The sequence below is a fragment of the Podarcis vaucheri genome (assembly GCF_965113315.1).
Source record: "Podarcis vaucheri genome assembly, chromosome: 3".
In the NCBI taxonomy this organism is placed as follows: Eukaryota; Metazoa; Chordata; class Lepidosauria; order Squamata; family Lacertidae; genus Podarcis; species Podarcis vaucheri.
The window spans coordinates 57,939,896-57,958,828 of record NC_138761.1 but is presented as its reverse complement, the minus strand read 5'-3'; the positions used below and the strand labels follow the sequence as shown (position 1 = coordinate 57,958,828).

At 41.7% G+C, this 18,933-nt stretch overlaps 1 protein-coding gene across 6 annotated transcripts in view; it reads right to left on the bottom strand.

Moving 5' to 3' along the window:
* The window catches only part of RGS17 (regulator of G protein signaling 17), a 64,025-nt gene that overhangs the window by 21,005 nt on the left and 24,087 nt on the right, over positions 1-18,933 (bottom strand). For 2 of the 6 annotated variants that reach the window (XM_082215358.1, XM_082215359.1), the window contains exon 2: positions 5,424-5,567. The exons of 3 other annotated variants lie outside the window; for them this stretch is intronic. In XM_082215358.1, coding sequence (XP_082071484.1) covers positions 5,424-5,542 — 119 coding nt within the window. In that variant the 5' untranslated portion in view covers positions 5,543-5,567. Of the gene's footprint in view, positions 1-5,423; positions 5,568-18,933 lie in introns of those variants that run through there. One more of the 6 variants, XM_082215360.1, reaches the window with a different exon arrangement.

Genomic DNA, 18,933 nt, shown 5'->3' with positions numbered 1-18,933 from the left:
TTTTAAAAAAAAGATATTAAGTAAACATGTGGAATAATTCTGGGGTAGAGAAGTTTTATGCCAAACTTGCCTGCACATAGAAAATAAGCAGGTAAGCAACCATTATTTCATGCACCCTAGCTTTCCAGAGACAAAAGGTTTTCTGACCAGGAGGAGGAGCATTCAGTCCCACTTGCACCCCCATCTGCCTCCAGAAATGGCACAGCCTCTAGGATAACCGTATCATGCTTTAAACAAAACAAAATGTGTAGATCACACTTAGTTACATTTAGAGAGGCTCTGACTAATCTTTCCTTACTTTGTGAAGGTTCACTGCAAATGAAATCTTGATTCATCAGTGAACTTACTTAACCAGCAGGAAGAAAGTTAATGAGAAGAGATGTCTGTCTTTCTACGAAATGACATTTTTGCTTATTCCTTAACATCCACTCTTAGGTCTATATTTCCAGCTAAGAAACCTTGCAGTATTAATAGGTACCACGTGGCCTAATGCCTATTATTAAAGAGGCATAAATGACAGAAGAGGCACATCCTCTCTTAAACAGCTAATTGTTCTCATGCCATATCTAATGCTTTGATTGATGTCATAAATTTACTATCCACTGAACAAAGGTGTGGGTATTTAACTATCAGTTGCTGTGCAAACAAAAGGCTTAATCTTCATTCTGATTCAAATGTTGGCTGCAGTGAAAGCGAAAACTAAACATCACCTGACATGAAATGTGCCAGTCAAACAGATGCAGCCTTAAGGATGACTGGTGCTTTTAAAAAGGTCCCGGCTCAAGGGTACAAAGGTCTTCCAAGCCTTTACCGGGAACAGAAGCATGCACGTCAATCCACTGGAATTACAGTGTGGTCCAGGGGATGAGTATTGGGCATGGACGTTAAGTGACTGGCTTCCAACAGCAGCCTGCATGGTCTGGAAAAAGAATTTATTCTTCATTTATAAAATGGGCATCAAAATGACCTTAGCAGATTTTATAAGAGGCTTTGGGAGGGAAGGGGAAATGCACTAAATTCTCTGTCCCCACACCATGTGCAGGTGGAAAAATGGGATAATTTAAGTGAATCGGTTGGGCAGAGCGGGGTGTTGCTTGCTTTCATTTTCACTGGTACCTATGTGGCTGTTCTGGCAATGAATCACCTCTTGACAGCCTTTGCTCCACCTGCAAATGCCCTGGACTGACACTATGGATTGTATCCAACTAAGGCCTGGGGGGCGGGAAGGGTGAAAGTTATTCATTTCAGTGGGTCTACAACTGCATTTGATAATGCCACACTAAATGGATATTTGCAGAGAAAATGGCAACCACAGTCCCCACCATTAGTGCTGCTGTGCTCAGCTTTCCCACAAAGCCTTTGGATCATCTGCTTAGTTATAGTAAGGTGGAGACTAAGCCAGAGTATGTGTAATTGAAATAGTCATACATTCTTCCTCTGCCTTCATCTTCCCTTTCCCCTGTTGCTTCTTGTGCCTATTTTAGATTAAAAACCCTTCAGGTAGGGACTTTTTATTTGCAGACCAGGCTGTACATTGAAAGTTCTGCGTAAATGGTGATGGTCATTTCCATGGTCATCTGCACCATTCAAGGAGCTTATTTAAGATGAAACTCACAACTGTTATTTTTGCTGGAGCTAAATGGCCACAGGAGTCAACTTGAGTTTCTATATGGACACAGCAGTCATCGTGTAAAGAGTTAAGATGCAACTTCATCATTGTCCCCCCTTGGCATGAGTTGGATGTGCTGCTGTAATTTTAGTAGCCTTTAGAATCATATATTTGATTCATTTGGTCTTCAAAGATCTGTGCTGTATCTTTCCCTGTTTCCTGAAAGAAAACCAATTTTTTAAAAAACCCTTCCACTGCAAATGTTAGAGATGGAAGAAAAAGTTATTAGGCCATCCAATCTGTTTCTCCTTACATTCTTTTTCCATACTTTTGTCCAATCTAATTCTAAGAATTGCAAGCAATAGCATTTCCACCACAACTTTGATCCTAACTTTCTAACGTTATTATTTTTTAAAGCAGGCAAGCTGTAACAGGCTTGCCCAAACTCTCACAAGAACACTGTATAACTAGCAGCACATAATCTGTGACGACAGACAGTATTGCAACTTACAAACACACTGAAGACTTGGGTTGGGGGGCATGTAAGCAACGAATGCTGATGTGTAGATCCCAAATACTCACAAGCTACTATATGGGGACTGTGGAGTTTTGGAGTCTTGCCAAGGGCAACATTGTTTTTAAATACCATCTGAGAACGACTTCAAGCTAAGAAAAGTTCCCAGAGAAGTATAATGTAAATAAATTCAGCTTGCTTTTAAAGAGCAGAAAAATACAATTCTATTAGCTGACAGCCATGGGTGATACTTGCGTAACACAGAGAAGAGCTTGCATTATCCCTACTATTTACTGGCAGTGTGTGTGTGGTGAGGCAGAGATGTGGATTTGCCCTACCAAAATCGGGAGGGATGCAGCTTACCTGGATGGGTATAGAGTGGGGAAGGATGTTGCCAAGCTAGGACTGTACGGGTACCAGTGGAAATCCAGCATCCAGGTAAGCTGAGGTGAGGTCACTGTCGGGAGGGTGGCTCCATATTCCTGCCCCACCACACTGGCTGCTACTGCTATTATTCACCTATATATTCACCTATATATTCACCTATATTTAAAAAGTCTTTTTTATTCCTTATCCAGCATGCAAAAGCAATCAGGAGAAAGCTTCATAGCAACCAATTTTCCCACCCCTTTCCCAGACAAACAAACACTTGGCTTGACCCTGGAAGAGCACTTTGATGTCCATGACTATATAGCATGGACATCAAAGTGCCCTTCTAGGCCTCGGCCCAGTGTATCTGAAGGAGTGTCTCCACCCCCGTTGTTCAGCCCGGACACTGAGGTCCAGTGCCGAAGGCCTTCTGGCGGTTCCCTCACTGAGAGAAGTGAGGTTACAGGGAACCAGACAGAGTGCCTTCTTGGTAGTGGTGCCCGCCCATCAGATGTCAAAGAAATAAACAACTACCTGACTATCAGGGAAGTTTTTAATGTTTGATATTTTATCGTGTTTTTAATATTCTCTTGGGAGCTGCCCGGAGTGGCTGGGGAAACCCAGCCAGATGGGCGGGGTATAAATAAATTGTAGTTGTTGTTGATTATGTGAGTTGGTAGCCAGTGTGAGGACTGCATTTGGCCACGAGAGAAAATGGTCACATGTGGAAGAATGGCAGATGAAGTTGATGGACTATATGGAACTGGCAGAAATGACCGGCAGAATCCGAGACCAGGGAGAAGAGTCGGTGGAAGAAGATTGGAAGAAATTTAAAGACTATCTACAGAAATATTGTAAAATTAATGAATGTTAGAATGATGTTGGATAGAAATTAAGTGGTTTCCAGCTGTAATGCTTTAAGGGAATATGAAAAATGGGTTGTTAATAGGGAAAAATCTAATGTTACTATTTTAAGACCAAAGATTAGGATAAACAAAGAGGCTAAGGATTTGCTGAGCCAACAAATTGAACTGGAATACAAAAAAGGGAGGTATGAGGAGGTCCGGGAAACAAGCTAAGGAAAATAAGTAATAGAAAAATGGAGTGTTTTTTTTTTAATCATTTTTATTTTGTGGTTTTTTTCCTTTTTCATTTTGTATTGTAAAATCTTAATAAATATCTTATAAAAAAAGAGAGAAAATGGTCACATGATGGCTTCCCCATACATTCAAGGCACAATTCACACACATGAACGGTGATATGGACAGCGGTTTGCAAAGGCGAATGGCATAGGTGCCATTGGCCAGAAATATTTGGAAACCATCTTCCCCTAGGAAGAGAAATGGCAGAATAATGGAGCAGGAAGTCTTCTCTGTACATAATGGTTTCTTTCAAGCTTATAAAACCACACAGTGCAGGCAGGGATGTGTGGGGATTTTGCTTGGTCTGCATTTTTAAGCAGACTGACCTGATTCACACTTCATACGGTTCTGGATTTCTGTCTCAAGGTTCTGCCCTAATGGCACCATTGTTCCATCTTGGGGTCTGTTTCTTCATCACACTACAGCAAGGCAGGGGACCTTTTTAATTAGCCCAGGGGTCACATTCCCTTCTGGTAGCTTTCCTGGGGCGATATGCCATTGCCAGGTCAGAGCAACAAATGCAAACTTTGTCTTTGGTAGCCCAGTTTCTTCACGTTGACACATTTCTCTCCATCCTCCAAACAAGCAAGTAACCAATGTTATCAGAGTCCAAGGACACATTTCAGCCAAGCAAAAACACTCACGGAGGGTGCAAGACAGGGCTGGTGAGGGGTGTGGTTTGTGAGAGTGTTTGGTCTGGGGAGATTCCCAAGACTCAGAGGATGACATTTGGCTCATGGGTCTGAGGGTCCGTATCCCTGCTATGAAATTTTAGCTACTGGCATTTCTAGACAGATGTGTACACATGGGAAACCCAGAGCATCTAAGCAAGTACGTAAATAGCTGTATTGTAACTGCAGCCCTGTTGATGCCACTGAGCTGTTCACATGCATATAAATATTGCTATATTAAAAGTTTTATATATACACTTTTGTGACAGGCATCCTAGGCAGGCTATCCCAGCCTAGAAAGATCACATGGTTATTTGAGGTTATTTTAAAAACAGGAAAATAAACACTAAATTTCAGTCTCATATTTCCTGAGCTGATGATTCTTTTAGGAAGAGCTGAACAGCAACTATTTCCTGGCCTGATCCCCATTAAGATGACGGCTCTTTGCCAGTTGAAGGATCTCAGTGGAATTCGAATGCATCCTGACTATAAATACATTCTGTAGGTTATCAGGTAGAAATAAACAAGACAGTTTTGTTCATGTTTCCCATTAATTCAAAATGCACAGATCATCATCCATTTTCTCTTCCCCATGCCCTGCTTCCCCAAATAATCAGAAAACTACTTTTTTGCACATATTTGCTACATTACTTTTTTTTATTTCTACAGTTGGAAGTTTTCATAGATATAAAATTTGGAAAGTCTTTTCAAATGCCCATCTTTTAAAATTGGTTAGGGGAAAGCCAGTTCTCCTAGAACAACTTTAGAGAGGGTCAAATTATATGCAAAAAGCAAATGCACACAAATGCTCTTCTTGCTTCGCTCTGGTTGCATTATCAGGAGGGAGCTCTGTGTGTGCGCATGTGTGCACAGAGGCTTAGGAATCACATTGTTCAATTACTTTCTTTTTTAAAATGTGCAACATGAGCACAACGTTGAGAGAAGACCTGAAGTCTGTGTGCAAGCAATGAGAATCAAATGAGCGTTTATAGTGCAACAACCTTACTGCACAGAAAAGCCCCCCCCCCCCAGCTTTTTACATTAAGCCTGACAACTGATGGCTTTGGGTTGACATTTACCTGCGCTAGCTATGGTATCAAATAGACTGCATGACATACCATGAGCAGCTGCAACAACAACACCAACAGAAGCAACATGTGTTGTTGGGCCTTTGGTTTCCAGGTGCTTGAGACACAGCAGATGTTTCTTCATTTTGTGGCTGTTGCCTTTTTCTCATTTCAGCTACTTCAGCACCCCAGTGGCTACAAGAACACAGACATAAAAGAACATGAAGGAAACGCAACCTGCATTTGTGCTCTTTCTAAATTGAAGCCAACGGCTCACGCCCTCTTTCAACTTCAAAATACAAATCAAAGCATCGGCGTGACATCCTGTCTGCCACTTTGTGTCTCAGGTGAAGTGGGATTTCCAGGGACCCTAAGTGGGAGGAAGGAGTGCAGAAAAGAAGCTACACAGAAGGTAAGGAGTACAGGGCAAATTTCCATCTGCCAGTCTCCATCTCCCTAAACCTTTCTGGAAGCAAAGATGGCCTCTAGACTTAATCAGGAGAACAGGGAAAGGAGTTCAAAGGGCTCCCTCTTCAATGTGCATTCCTGAAAAACGGTTCCCTCTCCAGCAAATATATTTTCTGTAGTGATGTGGGGAGAAGGGCAGATATCTTTCACTGCCAGAAAGGTTTTGAAGTGTGGATCTGGGGAGATAGTGCTTCAGGGTTGCTTGCCACAAGGCTTAACACCTAAAAGATGTTCACAGATCCCATCTTGCTGTTTTATATTCCTTTGGTTTAAGAAAGTCTTTTTGTTACCCATGTTCAGTGGTACACATCTCACAGTTTGTATAGCACTTGGTAGTGTTTAAGATGCCAATGACAATGTGACTATCACAGCTTTTCCGTCTTTCTTTTCTTTTTGCAGAGAAAGAATGTCACTGAAGACACACAGACATATTCCCTGTTTTACTCTAAACAGCGTGGCAATATATGCCTTACTTTGCAGAGGAACATCCTCTATTTGAAGGGCTGGCCAGATGAAGCCCAGTTTTAAAGAAAAAAGAATGGAGAGCAGGAGCCTGAAATTTATTTTATTTTATTTTATATTTATTTTATTATTTTATTTATTTTATTGCACACAATAAAATCCCTTTATTGGTGAGCACCTGGTCAGTCTTCCACACTATGATGAGATGTATTCTAATTCTATCTCATTTATAAAATTATTTCTAAATTTGCACTTAGGCACGTAAATTAGCTAAGGTAAATCTGTGTTCTAGTTTTCCCCCTTTTTGGTAATATATTTCCTGGCGGTTTCTTTTTCTTTTTTTGCAGTGCTTAAGTGGCCACTCTTCTGGGTTCATATAAAAGTAGATATTGTACCCACGCAACATGGGCAATACTACTTTCACGATTTGATTGTGAGCCTGGAACAATTTGTGAAAAATGAAATCAATGTGCCTCATTGCTTCTCACTATGTTGCCTGCCGGACCTTTGCCAATCTCGCTGGTTTTTGTTATTGCAAGCAGAAAACATATATTGCAAGCCCTGGTGAAGCACCATAAGTCAAGGATAGGTTGAATTCTGCTGGATATGTCATATCTATCTATACAATAAAGTTAAAATTGGTTAACTCTGAGAATTTCTTCACAAGGAATTATGAAATACACTGCTGAAAAAGTGACAATTTGAAGAGGAAAAGTTTGTGGGGAAATATCAGTTAAATTCTTCAGGGGAGCAAACTCTTATCTGATAGAGTACCTGGTTTTAATAATTATTTTAACTGTGTAATATATTTAATTCTGTGTTATCTGTTCTACTTATTGGAATGGCTTTGTAAAAATGTTAGACATTTTCTCTTATATACGGTATATAAAATCAAACTGTTAAGGTGCCCAGTTCAGAAACCTCAAGACTTATTTCATTGTAATTTGGCTGGCTTTATCCACTATGCCTGAAAATTTCATTCACTTCTCCCCAAAAGGGGAAAAAGCAATACCCATTTTTAAAAATTCTGAAATCATCAATGGGGGGTGGGGGTGGGAGCGGGACGGTGAAATGAATCTTTGTTTTTCCTGAAGCAGACTTGGCCTGGAACCTTAAGCTGAATTTGAGCAGCATCTGAAGCGATTTGGACTGAGCTGAACTGTTTTGGAAAAGCCAGATTAGGGTCTGAGCTGCATTTTGAAGTTGATGCACAAAAATACCACATTTTTCTCATGGCAGGGTAGGCATTTCTCTCTCTCTGAGAGTTGTTATTTTGAAACCTCTGCAACTCGATTAATGAAATCTACAAAATTTAGTAGTCGGACAGAGGAGAAAACAACCTCCTCAGGAAGCCCAAACCTATGCATATTTATGCAAAGAAATAACTCCTTTTGAATTCAACAAGACTTGCACCTAAGTAAGTTTGCATATTATTTCTAACTTAGATATGAAGTTCCATGCCACAGCTTGACTATTTACTTAAGATTCATTAACACCCGAAACACTGGAAACCGCAACAGAGAAGCACAAGCCTCTATACTGTTGATGACAACACCACCCTTCATTCAATATTGTGCTGCTGTTTTCACTTAGTGAGTCAATCATTCAATTGTGCCAACAATGGCCAGTGTTAAACAACAGAAACAAGCGAGAGAAAAGTTTTATTATCATTATTATTATTCACAGGCCAAGAGAGTCGCGTGATTTTTTATAATTAAACCACAAGCTATCTCCTGAGGCTTGGTTCTCCATAAAGTGAAGCCCCACAGAAGCTTGTTACCATATTTAGGGAGAATTAATTATCACAGACTGCACTCTGCCCACAGAAGTAATTAGCAAAAAATAAAAAAAAAATAAAAAATTCCCCATGCTCACACAGCGATGCCTTGGGATGGGACCTTGGAAGATCCACACCTGGTACCAGGAATGTTTGCTTCTTCCTTGTATCCATGCACATTCTCAGACCTTCACATAACTAGGCACAACTCTATGACTAGCAAAGTGCAACAGACAATTTCTGAGTTGAACAATTGTCTTGCCGACTAGAAAGCAACTCCATTATATTATTTACTTTCTATACACTTCCATTACACAAATCCAGAACCGGGATAGTGAATCATCTAAAGAATCCTATCTAAATACACCCTATCACCTGCATTTTATCGGCACACAGAACTGCACCTACCCTCCGCTGACCCCCTCCATTCACTTCCACAATGGTTACAGTCCTCTGTTTATTACACTTGTGCCCCATTTGACCTCCAGAAAGCTCAAATCAGTAAGTATTCCTGCTCAGCCTGCTTAGCTTTGGCAGCATAACTGCATCATCCAATTTGAGAGCATCTTTTGGGCCTAAATAAAGTTCTCTACCCATTTTAAACCAGTCTAATACCAAGCCATCGAGATTTCCCCCCCCCCCCACAACAAAGTGCCATGACCACAAGTTTCAGGCATTCCACTTTTGCCTCAGGCGTAGAGATTTGTCTAAACCCAGTGTGCCCTCCCTCTTTCCATCTAGCAAGAGAGGTCTGCCAATATTAAATTTGCATATACTTATCAAATAAGTAAAGGTTGGGACAAGTGGAGAGGAAAAATAAACATTTCTTCATAACGGGGAAAAATACCTCTAAATGTGCTGTTCTTTTTTTCTTTCTTTCTTTTTATTAATGTTCATGCTTCAAGGTGACAAAATGGCATAGGTCAGTAATTTCGACCTGGAATATTTCTCCTTGGCCCCAAGGGAACTTGCTTTGATCCAGGTTTCCTTGAAGAGGACCATTCAAATAACACCATGAAAGCCTCCTGGCAGAAGTCACAAATTTAAACACTCTCTTTCAGCTTCCACATGCTGTGCAGGTTATTGCTCTCCTCTGCAAGTAACACTTGGTTTGCCCTTTGAATAGACCTTAAAAAGGCAATGACAAGCCCAAGCCTTGTGGTAGAAAAGGTAACAGAACTGCATGTATATTCCCCAAATGAAAACTGGTGTGGCATGAAATTATTGTGGTGGAAACTATTCTGGAAGGAATGAATATATCTTGGGGAAAATATGAGAAAAGCAAAAGATCCTAGAAAAGAGTCCAGTAAGCTGAGTCCATGTCAGGGAAAAAGGTGGAAAATAATAATAATAATAATAATAATAATAATAATAATAATAATAATAATAGCACTCTGTGGAATGAATTTCTCCCACATCTTGTCTTTCCTGCAGAGGTAGTCAAAGGGAGGTTGACTACCCCACTATCCTCCACATCATCACCATTATATTTATTTATATCCTGCTGTTTTATCTGTCAGGGACTCAAGGCGGCTTACAGATAGAATAGGAAGAGCTAAAACATAGGGGGCAGGGACAGCGGTGGAGCAAGCTGATCGGGCGCCTGGGGCGGCGCGTGTGCCCTGCACCCAAGGGCGGGGCCAGCCGCCAGTGGGGCGGGACGAGCTGGGGCAGGACTCTCTGTGGGTCCTCCGAGGAGTCTGCCTGCCTCCTCTCACTCAGCCGCCCTACAGCTGAGGGGGAGGCGGCGGGCGGACTGTTTTGGGCATTGCAGAGCATGCGTGTGCCCACGCCACTGCGTCACTCCCAGGAGAGATGCATGGCTCGAGCGTGCTGCAGTCCCAGCAGTGAGTGCCACCCGGCATTTTGTCACCTCCCTCAGTGGTGACACCTGGGGTGACCCGCTCCCACCGCACCCCCTTCCTCCGCTCCTGGGGAGGGAATCACTAAAAAACAATCAATCTGCCCTGCATCACACTCTTTTGGAGCTTAAATTTAAGTAGGAGAATTTTCAAAATTAATCCGGAACTTTGCAGTAGCCTTCGGTTAATTTATGCTCCATCCCGCCTCCATTTATCAATGTGCATGGAATACTTCCCACCAGTATGATTTTTGGCTGGAAGTTTTCCATTTCTGAAAACGCATTCTTTCTTTAAATTGTTTAGTAACAAAATGAATGGCTACGGTGCCAGTCTAAAGGTGTAGGTAACTCCCCCCCAAAAAACCCCCCTGCTATTTCTATTAAAGCAGGTGGATGTCTAGAATCACAGGATTGGAGTTAGCCTTGAAGTCCTCTGTGACCACATTCACATCATGCATTTAAAACACTCTGATACCACTTTAAAGGAGTCATGGCTTCTCACAAAGAATCCTGAGAGTGGTCGTTTGTTAAGGATGTTGAGAGTTGTGAGGAGACCCCTATACTCCTCCCAGAGCTACAGTTCTCAAAGTGGCTTAACAACCAGTCTCTTCACACAGGCCACCCTGGCCATTGCACTTTGTGAGGGGACTATGAAATACCACATTTTTCAAATAACACAACAATCAAGTTGGAGAAAACTAATCCCTTGCATATTTACCTGGAGATAGTCTTTGAACTCAGTAAGATTTAGCGGTAAATAAAGGAGCATATGTATCTGTTGAAAATCATGACACTCTTTCATGATTGGAAAGGTGAGAATGAGAGATCACAGATTAATCTGTAGCATATTTTCACTTCCAGCTCTCTACATGAAACGCTTACAAGTTTTAACTATTTCCCCTTTTTCTTGCTGCTACTTTTTTTCCTTTACTTGTAAATCAATTTGAATTTTGAAGTGTATGCTGCAAATAAAACAGACTCCTGTGATTTTGTATTCCTTTGAAGTTAATGAATGTGAAGGACTACAAAATTTGTTGTGATTATTCAAGGCATATATCTCTATCATCTTTAAGTTCAAAGCTTTCGGGGGTGGGGAGTATCAAAACAAGGTATGCTCATCACAGAGACTGCTCTGGGTAATTCACATGCTTGTCGCAGTTAAATTGTTGTGTGCTGACTTTGAACACTAACGAATCAGAGCAGGATACCCAGATTTCATGCAAATGAATACGTGGCTGTAGCTGGCACTGCTCAGTCTTTTCCTTTAGCCAGGTAAGGAAGAGGTTCCATTGCAACCATCTACTACAAAGAAAACCAATAGGCCATGACAAAGTCAAGAACAATCATGGGATTTCTCCTTAATCCTCCCCTTGTGTGCCAGCTTTGCTGCTTTTATCTTGGTTTGTTTAATGAATTCATCATTTCCTATTACATCTGAACTGGGAAAATTTGGCTTAATTTTGGTTTACTAACCAGCATATAAAACCATGATCTTCTAGAGATACATTTGGGGAGAAAAAGATAAGAAATGTAAAGAAACAGAAAGTCGCCGCTTAATCTGTTAAATGCCCTAGATTGGGGCATGATACTTAGTTACAAAGAATCCGCAAATTTTCCAGTTTGTATTGAAGAAAACTCAAAAGGGATTATTCTCCTTCTCATTGGTGCAGAGAGTCAGGCACATACACAGCACATGTTAATGGAATTATTATTATTAATTCAGTGTGGTGTAGTGGTTAAGAGCGGTAGTCATGTAATCTGGGGAACCGGGTTCGCGTCTCCGCTCCTCCACATGCAGCTGCTGGGTGACCTTGGGCCAGTCACACTTCTTTGAAGTCTCTCAGCCCCACTCACCTCACAGAGTGTTTGTTGTGGGGGAGGAAGGGAAAGGAGAATGTTAGCCGCTTTGAGACTCCTTAAAGGGAGTGAAAGGCGGGATATCAAATCCAAACTCCTCCTCCTCCTCCTCCTCCTCCTCCTCCTCTTCTTCTTCTTCTTCTTCATGCTTATACCCCACCCATGGGACACCGGCTCCCTCGACCAATAAAGCGAGATGAGTGCCGCAACCCCAGAGTCGGCCATGACTGGACCTAATGGTCAGGGGTCCCTTTACCTTTACCTTACCCCACCCATGTGACTGGGTTTATTCCATACTTACCGTATCTACTGAAAAAAAGTCACAAGTGAAATCTTATTAAGAGACGTCTTTGGACCTTATGCACTGACAGCTACCAGGAGAGGCAAAACCAAGCTCCAACTTTTCTTTGCACCCGCTCAACAGACATTACATTGATTATTTGAGGCTCCTCTGAGTTCTGTCACATTCCAAAATTAGATGATGACCAGAGGCCTTCTCAGTTGTGTTACCACACATGTGGAATGCCCTTCCCAGGAAGGCTCATCTGACACTGTGCAATATGGTCTTCTGGACTAGGTGAAGACTTTTTAATTTTAATTCGACAGGGCTGAGCATTGCGAACTTTCAGTTTCACAGTTTCCATATCAAATTTAGTATCCCTCAAGTTGTTCCGATAAAAGTGTTCAGAAATCTCTTGGGGACAACGGATGCCTTTCCTCTTCCTTTCTTTATACACACCTCAAAAATATGTAGTATCTCTTGCTTTAGTGATGTTTAAGGAGATGAAGAAACTCCAAAGCTGCTTTCCAATGATCTAATTCCATGACTAACTCTAGCCTATTTCTGTTTATTGCATCACTACTGACTAATCTCATACTCCAAAGATGTATATTAAGAATGGGCTATCCAAACTCAAACCTTCGTCCTTTAAATCCTGTGGGCACATTGAAATTACAGCACATAAATATTGTGGCTTGTCAGATCTGTGCAATTCCCAGCTCTCTAATCTTACCCTGAGTATTAGCACAAATTTGCAATCCCCTAGCTGAGCTATTATACAGGAAGCTATTAAGAAGTTCCTCCAATTGCAAAGGCAGGGGAAGTCAGCGTATCCACTTAATTTTGACAAATAGGACCCTCAAGATCAGTAGATGAGGCTGTTTAGAATGTTGTCTTTATAGACTGCTGAACAAACTATGACAAGAGTGTCAATTATCTTGCAGATTCTCCTATAAATCAGATTCAGTGCTAGGTCAGCATGTCTGAAATACTTATAGCTGAACAGAATACAGGTTCCCAAAACTGAATGGGGAAGTTAGTTTCTACAGCTGTCTATATGCAGCAAGGCTGTCTATGCAGCAATGTATATTGTCAGTTCACAAGTCTCTTCAACTTTTTGGAAGATCAGTAGAGTAGGAGTTAGGAGCCTCTTGCCCTCTAAATGTTGCTGTACTACAATTCCCATTGGCCATGCTGACTGGAATTGCTGGGAGTTGGAGTCCAACAACATCTGGAAGGCTGAAGATTTCCTACCTATTTTTTAGAGGCTGAGCATTCCCTCTTTGTGGGCATCCATCTATCTTGGGAGACAATGGAGGACTGCGCCTATGGAGGTGAGGTCAAACTGTTGGAAGGTTGCAGCACTTGCTGTAGCCATAGAGACTGATATAGAAGAGACATGTTTTATTGCAGCTGGGGCAGATGAAGGCATCCAGTTGTGCTGCTGCAGATGCACTATGGCATTTCTTCTATCTGTGCTCCTCCCAGCAGCCATTCCTTCTCTGGTCACTGCTATAGATACACAACCTGCCTGTCTCCAAGCACTGTGGTCATTTGCAAGGGATTCACACACAGCAGGGTTGATGTTGAGCACTCCTCTTATCCAAAGCTAAAATGGGCATCTCCTGATGTGGTTTTTTAAATAATAATAATAATAATAGCAACAAACATAATTATGATTGTTACCCTCTTGCAAGGATGCCTACATTGAATACTTGGCAGCTATAATGCAGATCCGTTACAGTCAAACCTTGACTCTCAAATGCCTCTGTTTTGGAACATTTCGGCTCCTGAACGCTGCAAACCCGGAAGTAAATGCTCCGGTTTTCTAACGTTTTTCAGAAGCTGAATGTCTGACACAGCTTCTGCTTGAGTACAGGAAGCTCCTGCAACCTCAGTTGTCAAACATTTCGGAAGCCGAATGGGCTTCCGGAACAGATTGCGTTTGACAACCAAGCTTTGACTGTCATTGCAAAGGAACCATAGCTTAGGGTTGCTATATGGCTGGATTTTCCTGGACATTTTAGCGATTTCTGCCCAGATGCTGCTTCCGACTGCAGTATTCTGGATATGTCCGGGAAATTCTGGATGTATGGCAACCCTACCATAGCCTAGTGACCCAGCACATGCTGAATGCCCCAGTTTCAGTCTCTAGTTTCTCCACTAGAGGTCATGGAAAAGTTCTCTGCCTGGCTTCCTGGAGAGGACAACTGCCAATATGTGTGGGCAATACATAAATGGATGAATAGTCTAGCCTAGTATAAAGCAGTTTTCCAGTTTAAGCTGGTATCTTACTATTGCTGCCTATCAAGAATACTGGAATAAGGAGAAACTATGTTTCAAAGCTACCTTTTAGGCCTTCAGGGAGGTAGCTGAACTACAAGTGAGTGATAGCTCCAATCAAGACAGAGTAACAGCTAGCTAGATTACTCCCAGACTACAGGTTGCCAAATGTTCCTGCTTCTAATGGATTTTGCATTCTTCTAAAGTATTTTCTGTTGTTCCAGGACATCACAGCTACATAGAAAACGCTGTATGTCCTGTATTTTAGAACACTAAATCTTAATAGAACAAACACAGTGGGTCTATGGCGTCCTTTTTATAATTCAAATAAAACGTCTTGCATTTATTAGAGGACTTGTGTTCTCACAGTTTCACTCCTATTTAACTTGCTACATTTTTATAGGGAAGGCTGGGGCAATTTAAGTTTGGATTTCAGAAATATAATTTCTCTCTCCAAGTTCAGGTGAATCTGACATTTTAGAATTGGTTGACATTTCACTGACTAATTTAACAGTTAAAATAGTGCTGAGCTAAATTTTCACGAGGTTTGATATTCTGTCTTGCGAAGTGGACTTCTAAGGGGAAGGAAACCTCATACACCATAGCGGATTTTTGCAATCTCCCTCCCCTCCCACTGCCTACATTCACAGTTTCATGGCCATTTTTAGGGATGCTCTCTATTTCAGTGCATGATCCAAGCCAATCAGACATCATGTAGTGAGTGTGATGACCTCACAGTGTCATATAACCAATCAGATTGGGCTTTGTGGCAATATCACAAAGGGGCAAAGTCCTCCCATTGCCTTCATTCTCAATGAGGCAGTAAATGAGAAGGAAACATATTCTTTTTGCCCAAGTAACCATTCTTTGCCTTGCCTTGCTGATTTCATGTCCTGCAGTATTTTCAGACCTTTGCCTCAGTCTATGTATGTTATGTATAACTAGTTAGAGAGCACCTGAACGGGTCACTGAAAGTCGTGCACTGCAAATAGCAAACAACTACATCACATTGCGGGGGACGCGGGTGGTGCTGTGGGTTAAACCACAGAGCCTAGGACTTGCCAATCAGAAGATCGGCGGTTTGAATCCCCGCGACAGGGTGAGCTCCAGTTGCTTGGTCCCTGCTCCTGCCAACCTAGCAGTTCGAAAGCATGTCAAAGTAGATAAATAGGTACCGCTCCTGCAGGAAGGTAAACGGTGTTTCTGTGCGCTGCTCTGGTTCGCCAGAAGTGGCTTAGTCATGCTGGCCACATGACCCGGAAGCTGTACGCCGGCTCCCTTGGCCAATAAAGTGAGATGAGTGCCGCAACCCCAGAGTCGGCCACGACTGGACCTAATGGTCAGGGGTCCCTTTACCTTTACCTTTTACATCACATTGCATTTCTAGATGTGCACCAATATGCAGCTATCTTCCTCCTCCACCGTCACTTTCAATGTGATGTGCATTCCAATGGGCATCCTATCTAACTAGCCATCCATGCATGGCTGAATTGAGTGTAAGACTTATCAGCCCAGTTGCATCAACAACACAGCCCAGTGATTCAGCTAAGGCTAGACCTCATGGTTGAAATCCAAAACCCCAAATCCCCACCACCCCAAATTCCAAGAGAATGGAAGAAGATGGGGACAGCAGCAAATAGGACCAGTGTCAGCAACTGGGCCAGTATGAGCATGCCAGGAGCTAATGGGGCTGACACTGGTTGCTGAAGTATCCTTCCTTACTTCCTTCCTTTTATAAAAACAGCAACATTTCATACTTAGGGGGACAGCCAGCTAGGTACATACATGGTTGTAGAGACTCATTATATTACTTAACATTTAAAACATATTATCATTTTTTAAACAACAAAATCTTGCTTATTTCTACACAAATGTGTTTAGCATTAGAGCAGGAGCAAGTTCCATTTTAGTCCAGCCTGTTACAACTTTATTTGCAGCTGCAAAAATGTCAGTTGATAATCGTCAAAAGAGAAAGGCTTGTCAAGTGGAAAACTTGCAACACCGCAAACATAAATTTTACTACGGACTCATCCATACTGTTGTTTTATGTGGACAGCAAGCTTCCTGTACCCCCATTAATTCTCCATCATCCATATGATGTTCTCCAAATAGCTGCCTCCTCACACTTTCCCCTCCCGCAGTCTGGATTCTCTCATACGAGGGATGCACTGAAAAGGAGACGACTGAGAGAAAATCCAGACCGAGGGAGGAGGAGAGAGTGTGGGAAGGCAATGATTTGGAGAAGAATGTCATATGGATAACAGAGAATTAATTGAGGTTTCTCTCATGTTTCATTTTCCGAAGCTTAAGTTCAGTTCTGATATTCCCCATCAGTTTGCGATTTATTTTTAGAAAGCCATTGCCAGCATTTAAGTGCTAATCGCTAGCCACAATGGCTATGTTCTGTCTCCACTGCTGGAAGCAGCATGGCTCTGAACACCAGCTGCTGGCAATCACAGGTGGACAGAGTGCTCTTGCCCACAAGCCCTGCTTGTGCACTTCCCACAGGCATCTGGTTACCCACTGTGAGAACAGGTTGACAGACAAGAAGGGTAACTGCCCCCATCCAGCAAGGGCTTCTTAAGTTCTCGTGATGCACACATTTCTGCATGCAATTTTGCCTAGTATTTTTGAAAAGCTCTTCCTATACGATTTCCATCAACAAACACATGCATTTTAGGCATGCATTTGCTCTAGCATATACATTTTTGCACATACCTGGAGAACTGCACTGAAAAAAATTCAGAGGGGTCTGTATTTTGATTTGCGGATTGTTTCAGAAATAGTGCAAATTAGATCGCTTTGTTCCTAAATATGAACTGCAGCAAATTTGTCCCCCATTTCAAAGTATGACTGCTCCCCAAAAGAGCAGCCCATGCCTCTTCTTCCTCTCTCCTTTGGTAAGTCACAAAAAAGGTAAAGCAATTTCACTGTGTGCTTCTCTGCCTCCACAACAAGCAACAGCCAGTGGAGTGGAGTGAAATTCAGGAAGCATGTAGTATGGTGATGTTACATTACGTATTTTGTAGTAGTGGAAGTCACAGCGGAGGGAGGAGGAGGAGATAGAGGACCGGAGATGCAGCCACTTGTTTGCAGTAGGCTTTAGTTCTATCCAAAGCGAAGGAAGGCAAGTGGATAGCAATTTCTTTCAAAACTTGTCTCCATAATTTGTTTCAATTCAGAACAATGAGTTTCAAGGTAGTACAAGTTTCATCTTTGTGTTGCAATTTGATGAATTTTTATTGATAAATAATAATATAATCTAATAATATAATCTAAATGGGGGAATTCACACTCAAGCAGAAAATATTTCTACTCATACAGGTTAACGGGGCAAATCATGGTTAGAAATAAATCACACTCTTAAAAGCACTGTAGCAAACGCACAGGAACATGAACCACATTTGAGCATTCTTTAAAAGCTAAAGGCTGTACTCAGGAATACACTAGATAAACTGGAGGTCTGGGGACAATGTTAGTTCCTACTGCAGCCGTGCTTCTTGCTGCAGAAGTCTTACAGTTAGAGAATTGCAATTTTCTTCCTTATTGGATCATGGAAAATGTATTAGTGAAGACTGAAATCAAATGAACATTATAAGCTTTTCTCCCTGGGCTGAGAGAGAAGGGATCTGGTTTGGTCATCCATTTTGGATTTATTCTGTGTCTGCTGAAGTGAACAGGTTGCTGGACATACTTAATATGGTGGTCTTCAGTGTCTGCGTAACCTTCTGCATCCACATGAAGTGAGAATGTGTGGCAAACTTATTCATGAGAGTGCTCATCAATTCCCACTACATTGCTCCTGTTCTGTGGAATGGCATTCCTATCAAGATATGACAGGCACCCACTGTCTGCACTTTCTGACAGGCTTTCCCAGCTGGGTATATGGGTCTTTGCTGAAAGTGTCTACTTTATTAGGGCTTTTGTCTTGTTTTAAATTTATCTGATGTTTTTGTATTTAACTGCTTTTTAATCATCTTATGTGTGGAGTGCCTTGAGATGGCTGTTTGTTTAACACATCATCATCAACCATAATATGCCCAAAACAAAACACTCAATCTGTATTGAAGCAAAACAAAAAGTTGAGCTAACTAGCACTAAGGAAAGCTATCAGAAGTGGAATTTCATCCTAAGCAGCCAGTCTCTTACTAGCTCCTAACTCATGCAATGCTACCAATACTTTGCTGTGAGACCCATCAAACACAGCCAGGTTCATTATTATTATTTTTGTTAAATGTGCACAAGACTATGCTGTAGGTGCTCCTTTTACCATTTCAGAACAGTTATGATTGATAAAGTAAGTAAGCAAGAATATACCACTCACACGAGTGGCTTTTAGGACAGCAAAAAACACTGAAAATTATATCCCACCCCACTTCAAGGCTTCTTTAGGTATTCTAGGGACTTGGGTTCCCTAAGTACCAGAAAACTTTCAACACAGCAGCCAAATCCCAGTGGACCACTATTAATATACAAACTTGATTATTAATAGCTTTCCCACCAAATTTTTCTATATTAGACTTGCAGCAATGAAATTCAGTGAGTAGCATGAATACAGGCTTTAGAAAACTAT